The sequence below is a fragment of the Cicer arietinum genome, chromosome 7 (assembly GCF_000331145.2).
Source record: "Cicer arietinum cultivar CDC Frontier isolate Library 1 chromosome 7, Cicar.CDCFrontier_v2.0, whole genome shotgun sequence".
Classification (NCBI taxonomy): domain Eukaryota; kingdom Viridiplantae; phylum Streptophyta; class Magnoliopsida; order Fabales; family Fabaceae; genus Cicer; species Cicer arietinum.
Genome location: NC_021166.2, coordinates 30,476,174 through 30,487,153, shown reverse-complemented (window position 1 = coordinate 30,487,153; position 10,980 = coordinate 30,476,174). Strand labels below are relative to the sequence as shown.

The 10,980-nt window shown below is 26.1% G+C and overlaps 2 protein-coding genes across 2 annotated transcripts; both read left to right on the top strand.

The window, feature by feature from the left end:
* The first annotated feature begins 737 nt into the window (after positions 1–737).
* On the top strand, positions 738–3,024 carry LOC101497921 (uncharacterized). Its single transcript, XM_027337698.2, has 5 exons — positions 738–1,196; positions 1,299–1,599; positions 1,844–1,898; positions 1,990–2,080; positions 2,173–3,024. The coding sequence occupies exons 1-5, from the start codon at positions 738–740 to the stop codon at positions 3,022–3,024; spliced, it is 1,758 nt and encodes a 585-aa protein (XP_027193499.2).
* Positions 3,025–9,242: 6,218 nt separating this feature from the next.
* LOC113788177 (probable BOI-related E3 ubiquitin-protein ligase 3) lies at positions 9,243–10,765 on the top strand. Its single transcript, XM_027337697.2, has 2 exons — positions 9,243–9,452; positions 10,271–10,765. The coding sequence occupies exons 1-2, from the start codon at positions 9,243–9,245 to the stop codon at positions 10,763–10,765; spliced, it is 705 nt and encodes a 234-aa protein (XP_027193498.1).
* Positions 10,766–10,980: the final 215 nt, after the last annotated feature.

Below are 10,980 nucleotides of genomic sequence, written 5' to 3'. Positions count from 1 at the left end.
GCATAATTCTCTATAAAGTGTAGCTAAAACAGCTGAACCCCAACTATATTGGGATACTTTGTTTAAATCTCCTAATAGTGAAAGATATTTTAGATGTACACGGTTGTTGGATTTGTCAGGCATCAATAACCCTCCGATCATACGTAGGATGTATGCTCGACATGATGCTTGTTTTTCTAATTCAGATGCATTTTCACCAACATCATCAAATGTATCCTTAAGCCACTTTAATTTAATAGAATTACCTTTTGTTGCTCCATCGGGTGGGATAACTCCTAAGTAATCTTGACAAATTTGTTTTACTTGCACAAAATTGGAACCGCTAACAGGTAAACCAGAAACGTTTAATCCTAAAATGTAATAAACATCTTCCAAAGTTATTGTGCACTCACCTATTAGAAGATGAAATGTGTGAGTTTCAGGTCTCCATCTCTCAACCATAGCAGTAATGAGACCGACATCTATCTTATAATTTCCGAGGATAGTGTTGTGAACCATCACAACACTATCCTCCATCACAACACTACGAACCATATTCTACCCAATTAGAACAAACTCATCCAGAAAGTTTTCAACTCCATCATCAATCTCCTCCAACAAGTCCACAATGCGATCTTCCCCTTAGTGTCTTACATAGTATCAACGAGGAAGATTTCAGTGATTATAGTGAAGAGGATGAAACATACTTCGATGAATCATCTGATAATTCTGTCGATGACATTGATGGTGACGAAGATATGGAAGCAGAAGATCAACCTATTCTACCTGATTTCGATCCACCATCTCACCTGAAGAGCATCAATTTAGATACTCAACAGAAATCAAGTGAATTTGATCACTTTCTCATTAACGAAGTCCCAACAGTAGATGGAACTCTTGCGATTGGAATGAAGTTTCATAACAAAGATGAATGCGTACATGCAATCAAGCGTTACCACTTAAAACAATCATTGAATTTTGTGGTACAAAAGTCAGATTTAGAAAGGTATGTCATTTATTGTTCAGATCCAAATTGTTTGTTTAGATGTAGAGCTTCAAAACGCAAAAAAAGTGAATTGTGGGTTATTGGTAAATTGAATGTGCCTCATACATGCACAAATTCTGCATTGTCACAAGATCATACGAAGCTCGATTCTAACATGATATGTCAAAGCATAATGCAAGTTGTGAAAGTGGATCCTTCAATCAAAGTGAAGGTAATTGTTGCTCAGATTCGGTCTTTACATAACTACACAATTAGTTATAAAAAGGCCTGGATATGAAAGAATAAAGCGATCAAACAAATTTATGGGAACTAGGAAGAGTCTTACAATCAACTCCCACAATGGTTGTTGGTTATGAAAACGTTTGCTCCAGGAACTAAAATAGAAATGGAAACCATCTCAGCTTATCATGAGAATAGTTTGATAAATGGGATAAGGATTTTTCATAGACTATTTTGGGCTTTCGTTCCGTGTATATCTGCGTTTAAATTCTGCAAACCAATGGTACAAGTTGATGGGACTTGGCTGTACGGCAAGTACAAAGGAACTCTATTGGTAGCAGTTGCACAAGATGGGAACGACAACGTAATTCCTATTGCTTATGCTATTGTGGAAGGTGAGACAAAAGAAGGTTGGAGTTTCTTTTTGAGAAATTTGAGAAAATTTGTCACTCCACAGGCCAACATTTGTTTGATTTTCGATAGACATGAATCTATTAAGAGTGCTTATAATAATCCGAATAATGGGTGGCAAGATCCTCCGTCAAAGCATATGTTCTGCGTCCGACATATTGCACAAAATTTTACAAGGGAATTTAAAGACAATGCTTTGAAGAAAAAAGTTATTTCTATGGGTAATAGTTTCATTCTTAATTTTTATAATTCCCAAACCATGGATATTTCCACTTGCACAGAGGTAACTATATTATTTTTATATTTTTTTTTAAAACCACTTGCTTACCATATTAATAATTTTATTACATTTTTATTTTTATTATATTCGACAGGTTTAATTCTGGTGGTCTAAATTTTGCTAAAGTTCCTCATAACGACGTAGAAGGATATCGAAAAACAATTGATCACATGATGGTTGAGGAAGTAATATATTAAATCACATTTATTTGAATTTTTTTAAATATTTTATTATTTATACTTGTTATAATTACTTTAGCTTATTTTTTACATGTCAGTTTTATTGGAGACCTTATCTCGGGTTCCAACATGAAGTTTCAGAAGAAGATAGGGCCACTTGGAGTGCATGTACTTATCTACTCTGTTATCATATTGTTGAAAAACATCATACAGATAGGGTCACACTCCAGTTTGGTTTACATCAACAAATACCACAACCACCAGAGGACATGAAATCGTATCACGAGGTCGACATGAGGCGTGGGATTGATGATAATTGGACTTGGGTTTGGAGGGAAGAAATAAACCATTGGAATGAGCGCCATAATTACGTGTTGCAAGGTAACATCGTACAAGGTGTTTTATGTCATAGCACAGAATATATGATTTGGTTTAGACAACACACCAAATTGTTTATATCTGTAGAACAATATCTTCGTGATCCCCGTTTACAACCGCCGTCATATCCTCGTGTGCAATCGACCTCCCAATCAACCCCACAACACCAATACACAGCAGGACCGTCTTCATCATCACCTCATATACACGTCGCTACTGAAGTTCCATTTTATGATCCACCACCATCTCAGTATTACGTTCCGTCGGTGCCAGAAATACCAACACCCGGTTATCCGACAGAAGATGGGCTTCTCTATAATTTGTTTGGAACTCAGTGCACAACTCCTGAGTCGGCATATGCTGTATTTGATTCAATGTATAATCAACAATCGCAAAATGTAATGGAAGCAGGTGGCAGTGGTTCTAATCCATCTACAACTTACATTGAAGAAAATGATCAAAATGACGATGAACCGGAAGAACCGCAACTTGTTCAGAGAGCTAGACGAGTTCGGCGACATCGTACATGTATCTACTCAAATTTGATTGATGTATTTTTATTATTAATTTAATGTATTTCATTTCATTTTCAAGTTATCAATATCAATTTCTTTTCATTTAATTGTTGTTATTATTTAATTTTTAATATCATTTAGTTTATTTTATTTTTGAAATTTATAATATATATATATATATATATATATATATATTTAATCATTTTAAGTATAATAATTTTTAATTAAAAGTATAATAATTATTTATTATAATAATAACAATAATTAAAATATAACATTTATTAATAATTTATTAACATATTTTTAATTAATTATTAGTATTTTTATTTTTTAAATAATTAAATTAATAATTTAATTTATTTCATTTTATTTTCATGTTATCAATATAAATTTCTTTTCATTTAATTGTTATCATTATTTAATTTTTATTATCATTTAATTTATTTATTTTTTAAAATTTTAATATAATAATTATTTAATCACTTTAATTATAATAATTTTTAATTATACGTATAATAATTATTTATTATAATGATAATAATAATGATAATGATAATAATAATAATAATTAAAATATAAATTTTATTTATAATTTATTATTATACTTTATTTTAATTTAATATTAGTATTTTATTTTTTAAATAATTAAATTAATAATTCTAATAATAACCTATTTTTAAAATATAACAAAAAAAAAAAACCATCGCAGTAGGAGGTCGCTTTCCCAGGAAACGACCTCCTATTAACATAAAAAAATTTCCTCTTCAGGAGGTCACTTCCCCAGGAAACGACTTCCTATTGGAACAGAAAAGTAGGACATTCAGAGAATATTGTTTCAAAGTAGGGCATTTGAGGAATTAAAAAAAAAAAAAAGAAGGGATATTCCCATACAAAACCCTTTATTTAAAACTTTTGAAATATCCTTAAAATTTACACCAATGCCAAATATATTTCAAAATTTCAAAAAAGACTCAATAAATTTTATGGATTAACATCATGAAATGCATCAGAACTGTGTAGCAAGCTATAGAGATTGATAAGACTTAACACCTGGTGAATTGGTTTAGCAAGCTATGAAACCCAAGTCACTTATTATGTGTTATAGGTCCCACAATCACATCACACCCTTACATTTCTTGTTGTTGACACGGTGGCGCGCATTTAGGCCATGCGTTTGCCTGGTTTTTATGAATGCTCTGGGGACCTGCCATGGTCTCATGAAGTATTGGTATAAGAGCTGTCTTTATGTTTAGAGTATTCAGGCTTCATAGGAATTTGTTGACTTTTTATAAATAAATAAAAAAGTTAAACACACTTTTAGTCTCTATAAAATTTTAAAGTTTTATTTTTAGTTTCTATAAAAATATTATCAACTTTTTAGTGTTTAGATTTTTTTATTCATTTTTAATTTCTAATTTTGAAAAAAATTTATAAAAAATTGATACTTTTAGTATCTAAACAAAGTCCCTATAAAATTAAAATATGAACTTAAAATGAATAAACTTCTTAAAATTTGAAAAATAATAATTTTGTAGAGATTAAAAATATATTTAACTATAACAATAAATACTACTAATATTTTTTGTAATACTTTCACAATATTGCGTTTTGTTTGCCAAATGTTTTGTAATAAATAGGAGTCCTCAATTTTTTATATAAAATATGAATTGTTAATTAAGTGCTAGATTTCAAAGTATAAATCTTACACTATAATATCTAGGGGTGTATGAGTAAAGACAATCTCACACACTACCACATTTAAATTAATTCAACCCCTATTTTGACTCAGCTATTTAAGTTTGGATATAACTCAAACCAATCTAACGAATTTTCAACCTACAAACTCAATTCATTGATGTTGACATACATATTTTTATTTATTTTTCTATTATTGATGTATATTTAAATTTAGTTGTTGAATTATATTTGAGAATTTATTGCAAGTTTACTTGATTTAATTGTTTTATTGTATTTGAAGATGATATATTGTTGTGTTTGAAGATAACATTTTGTTTTGTTTGTGTTTGAGATTGTAAGTATTAAATGATATATTGTAATATATTTTATTATTTTTGAGATGTTGAAGTATTTAAATTTAATTATATTGTCTTAAAACCAAAATAAAATTGATTGGTTCAGAAATAGTTCGTTTGTTTAAAATTTTAAAAATTGATTTTTAGTTTATATTTAAAAAAATAATTTTTATGAAAATTTATTTTAAAATAATAGAAATCTTTTAAATTTATTTATTACTAATTAAAAATAATAATTTTTCAATTCAATAACTTAAATATTCATTATTAAAGATTTTAATATTATAAAAATCACATTCTTTTAAAAAAAACTATCTTTTAAAGATAATTTTTTTAAAGATGATTTTTATGAAGAGCTTTTAAACATAGCTTTTCTTTTTAATTATCTTTTAAATTTTATTATCCCAAAATAATTATAAAAATTAGATGGAATACTTAAAATTATATTTCAAAATAAAACTGTTTAAACCAATTTTTAAATTTACATTTTTATCTTTAAATTATTTTTCAAAAATATTATAAAAAATAAAATACTATAAAAAATCATTTAAAAAAAATCTGAAACGGTCCTAAATTTGACCAAAAATAATCCAATAACCCATTTACATCCTTAGTCTCATCCGTTGAATCTAAATCATAATATATATATATATATATATATATAGCTTTAATTCAAGCAACCGTTTTAATTTTGGTTGATATTAAAAGGCTAAGATAACTTTGAAAGGTTGCAATTAAAATACAAAATAAAACATTAAAGTGGTGCATGTCCATTTACCTTGCTTTACAATTTGTTATACTAACTTTTTGTTTTGCAAAAGTTCGTTTCAACTTTTAATTTTTTTTTTGTGCATACTAATTTTGTCTTTCAATTGTAGTATTATTGATATAAATTATTTTATTTTTCATTTTATCATTCTATATTTTACATAAACAACTAAATTTTAAAAATATTCTTATATATAAAGAGATAATAATTTGGCGATAAATTGTTTTTTCAATTTTATCCTCACTTAAACTATTTCATTTACGATTTTATTATATATCTTCAATCAAACAATTAAATTTTTGGCTTAGTGGTATTTTACATAAACAACTAAATTTTAAAAATATTCTTATATATAAAGAGATACATAATTTGGCGATAAATTGTTTTTTCAATTTTATCCTCACTTAAACTATTTCATTTACGATTTTATTATATATCTTCAATCAAACAATTAAATTTTTGGCTTAGTGGTGTTTTAGTCCCTTACTTCTATTGATTTATAAAATTGGTCCCCTATTTTAAAAATCAATACCTTTGTTTCTTGTCTCTGATTTTTTTTTAAAAAAAAATAATGACATAAGATGTTTTAAATAATTTTTTTTTTTGTCAGTCAAATAACAACCGACCTTGTGGAGTCGGAATATTAAATGGCACACATAACCTTCCCATCACTGTTTTGGTCCAATCAGGTATACACAAGAAAATGCATAAATTTTATGAAAATACATAAAATACGTAAATCCAATACTCATAAAGTTGATAGTTTTGATCGGAGCAACTACATTTTCATGGTTCTCAAGAAGGTAAATCCAAGGAAAGGGCAACCAATTTATCATTTCAGTGTAAACCTTCCTAACAAGTGGTGCAATTGTGAAAAATATCAAGCTATACTTATGCCTTGTTCATATGTGATAACAGCATGTTTTAGCATAAAATATAATTATTGGAGTCTTATACCTAATGTGTACAAGGTGGAAACGGTACTAAAAGTATACGACAAAATATTCAAACTTATACCAAATAAATGATATTGGCCAGAATATCAAGATGCTAAGGTGTGTCACAATCATCGAATGCGAGAGTCAAGAAAGATCGTCCAAAGAGTAAACGCATTAGAACATAAATGAACACTACATAAAAAGCACCAAAAAAATGCGGATTATTTCAGGTCTCTCATCATACTATGAAACATTATCCAAACACTGCTGGCACATCTACTCAAATTTGACGTGTTTTTTTTCTTCCGTTTTAATGTTTTTTTTTGGAAATTATTAATATAATTTATTTTATTGTTATTATTATTGTTATTACTATTATTATTATTATTATTATTATTATTATTATTATTATTATTATTTATTATATTCGGAGTAAAAATAGAAGAGAGTTGTTAACAAAATAACAATAAGTGTAATTTATTGGAAAAATAGGAGTGAATTGTTAAAATAATATAACACGTTATTTATTTTGGCACATCTACTAAATTGCGTTAACTTTGATATTTTGTTTAATTTTATTATTATAATTTTAATTTTAATTTTTTTTATTATTTTTTATTACATTAACACTTTTTTATTTGTTAGATCAGAGTAAAAACATGAGGGATTTATTTGCAAAATAAAATTATTTGAATTTTTTATTTATTTGAATTTATTAAAATAATTTTGTTTTTTAAATTTTGTATTAATACAAAATTGAAGTAGTTGGTCGGATCCTCAGGATGCGACTCCTACTGGAGAAAAAAAATCTTCATATGATACGACCTCCCGTTGGTGTTAAAAAGTAGGATATTTTGATTTTTTTATTTAAAATTGAAATATTTTAATTAAATTTTTTTCAAAAAAAGAAATATATTGATAAAAAAAGTTCAAAAAAGGTTATAAGAAATGTTTTAAAATATGTTCATAATATAAGTTACAAAAATTAATATGAAAGTTATTTGGGGGTTACATTAAGAAGAAAGTATAAGAGTATGAAATATGTAGATGGAGAAAAAAAAATTAGAGATATGTAACCATGCCTTCAAAGTTAATTATACTAAATTTATTTTATAAAAGAAGATGTAGAAAATAGATAAATAGATGAAAGAGAATATGTTAGGATTTTTAGTTTACGAGTTCCAAAGCTCCGTTATCACAAAAGTAAAGGAGATGAATTAGCAAAAGTCATGCCAATAAATTTCAACATTAATTCAAATGCGCAAAAGACATCTGAGAATTCATGAACCGAACCAGTCCTTGTTAAAAACCACAAAAATAAATAATCATGAACTGAATATATATTCCTTTCATCAATTGAGTATATATATACCGATGTAAACACATCTAAAATTTGCAAAAATAAAAAATATAGTACGTCTTTTTAATAAGAAGAAAAAAAAAATATTACAATCAATAAAGTTATTAATTGAAGTAATTTTTTAGATATTTAATCAAATGTACATTTATAAAAAAAATAAACATTTAAATAAGGGTACACAAATCTTTTAAATAATAAGTATTCCTTTGATTCTTAATATAAAAAACAAAAACAAAAAATATCAAAACCAATGAAGTTATTTATTGTAAATTTTTTCTAAATATATATACTTCATATAAGTTTTCTACTGTTATTTATTCTCTCCCAACCTGTTATTATCAAATTTTCTACTGTTATTTCTTTTATCAAAATAAGCTATTCAAATTAAATTACTAAAATATAGTTTATTAACAACTATATTACTATAAACTAATTAAATGTTACAATTAGTTAATTATAAAACCTTAGATAATTTAAAAATTTAAAAGTAACAAAATGAAATAATTATATTTCAGTAAACATTTGAATTACATTAATGTAAACAATAAATAGTTATTTTTCAAACACTAATATTTAGACAACTCGGCTGTAAATAACACATTTAACACGTCTATGTCAAATATTTTAATTTGGATATTCTATCCCACATTTGTTTCGAAATATAAGATATTTTTTAAATGTAAACAAAGGTATTTTGTAAATTTTAGAATATTTATTATTTTTTCAAAATATATATTCTTAAATAATTTTAAATGTCTTTTTGTTTTCGTATTCACTTTTAAGTGTCTTAGAAGATTTAAAATTAAAGTTGAACATATTCATATATTTATTTTGATACAAAAGTTGAACATATTTATATTAAAATAGGTATTTTAGGAATATTTATTCACAAAATTAATAGTTAAAATAAACTATTTTCTTAATATACGTGAAAAGAATTTTGTATTTTTCGGTTATATTTTTAGGTCAATCAAAATATATACATTAATTCATTGAGTGTCATTAAATATATATAATACTTAGGTTCAACAATTAATTAATTTAAAAGAGAAATGATTTATTGAATTTATTATATTAAGTGAAGTTTCTACAGTTTTTCTTTTTTTACTATAAAAGAACATTTGAATGAAATATATAATTGTGGTAAAGAGTTATGAAAAGTTGTTGTTAAAAATATGGATAATGAAGTACATGTACATGAAGACAGACCTAGCCTTCCCTTTTGCAACAATGGAAATGAGCAATTTTTGTCTCAACTTTGTGATGAGAAACAAGAGCAACCTGATTCCAATCTTCTTCTTAATAATTCAAAAATTTTAACTTCTACGTTTGCAGTACAATTTGAGAAGCAACAGGAAGAGTTAAATCAACGCATCAAATTTCAGGTTCGAATTAATATGCATAAAGTTTTAGTTATTATTTTTTCAATCAGTTTTCAACACTGTTTTGAATCAACAATGAAAATTATATACGATTTTATGGTCTCCTATGTGACGGTTCTAATGAAATTAGTGATGGAATTCATATTTTTATAACTAAATTTTTCTCGTCAATTCAACTTTAAATCATGTATTCTTTTATGTTCAGAAATGTATCATAAGAATATCACAACTATTATTATTATTATTATTATTATTATTATTATTATTATTATTATTATTATTATTATTTTACCGGTATGAGATATTGTTATGTAAATGATGTGATACTAGTGCAAGATACACTTTTTAAAAATTAAAATTATTACGTTTTACAATTTATCTGACATTACAATAAAATATAAAATAAAAAGATATATTTTCAACAACTGTTTACATTGTGAAAGTTTATTAATATTAATTTTATTGATATTAGAGGTTAATATATATTATGATTTAGAATTACGATTTGTATTTTGATTATAAGTATAATTTTTTATATTTTGGTATTATTTAATGAAAATTGATGAACAACTCTTTACAATTTGTAAATCTTTTAATAAATATTCAGCACAAGTTTTTTAAAAAAAAAAAACAAATTGTAATAAATATTATAAATATTCTACAAGTATATTGTTTATTAATAAAAACATTATTAACTTATTTAAGTTGTATCATATCTTAAACTTAAAAGATTTGTAACATATATGCATAAGTATTATATGGTATCTGCACACATTTGGAGTTCATAAATTCTCATTAAAATTTTTATTCTTATACGGCAGAGTCAACAACTGAGATCCGTGGTACATGAGAAAGAAAAAGAACACGTGGAAGCCTTACTAAAAGACGTTGAATCTCATTCACTTGATCTTTTAAAAAAAAAGGACCAAGAAATTTTACAAGCAATAAACAAAACATGGGATCTAGAAGATTTTCTGAAAAGGCTTGAGGTTGAAAATGTCGAGTTGAAAAGGGTGGCTCAAGAAAACGAAGACATAGCATTTGCTCTCTACAAGACTTTGGAGGAGGAGAAGAAGAAAGAAATAATTGTGATGGCAGATGATGCAGAATCATGTTGTGGTACAAATAAAGTGAAGGAAGAAGTAATCATGAAAAATGAATTTACGGTTTGTAAGAGTTGTGATTCTCATAGGCCATGTATTTTATTCCTCCCATGTAGGCATCTTGCTTCATGCCAAGCTTGTGCTAATTTTCTAGAGGCATGCCCTAGATGTGGAATGCCAAAAAAGGCTAGCATTGAGGCTTTGATTTTCTAGATGAATAGATATTCCCCCAAAAAGCCTCGTGTTTATTTTTTAAATTTGTAGAATTTTTTAATTATTGGTGTAAGTTTCGGGTTTTTTATATAAATATCTCTTTTTTGAAATTTAAATACCAATATGCCCTACTTTCAAAACAAAATACTAGATTGCCCTACTTTTTAGCCTCAGTTGCAGGTCGCAACCTGGGGATGCGACTTCCTGAAGAAAAA

Bases quoted from the DNA above. Each gene is read 5' to 3' on its own strand.
- LOC101497921 (XM_027337698.2), top strand. From the start codon at position 738: ATGGAAGCAGAAGATCAACCTATTCTACCTGATTTCGATCCACCATCT. The intron at 1,197-1,298 runs GTAATTGTTGCT...TATGGGAACTAG, and splicing joins ATCCTTCAATCAAAGTGAAG to GAAGAGTCTTACAATCAACT. The intron at 2,081-2,172 runs GTAATATATTAA...TTTACATGTCAG, and splicing joins ATCACATGATGGTTGAGGAA to TTTTATTGGAGACCTTATCT.
- LOC113788177 (XM_027337697.2), top strand. From the start codon at position 9,243: ATGGATAATGAAGTACATGTACATGAAGACAGACCTAGCCTTCCCTTT. The intron at 9,453-10,270 runs GTTCGAATTAAT...CTTATACGGCAG, and splicing joins ATCAACGCATCAAATTTCAG to AGTCAACAACTGAGATCCGT.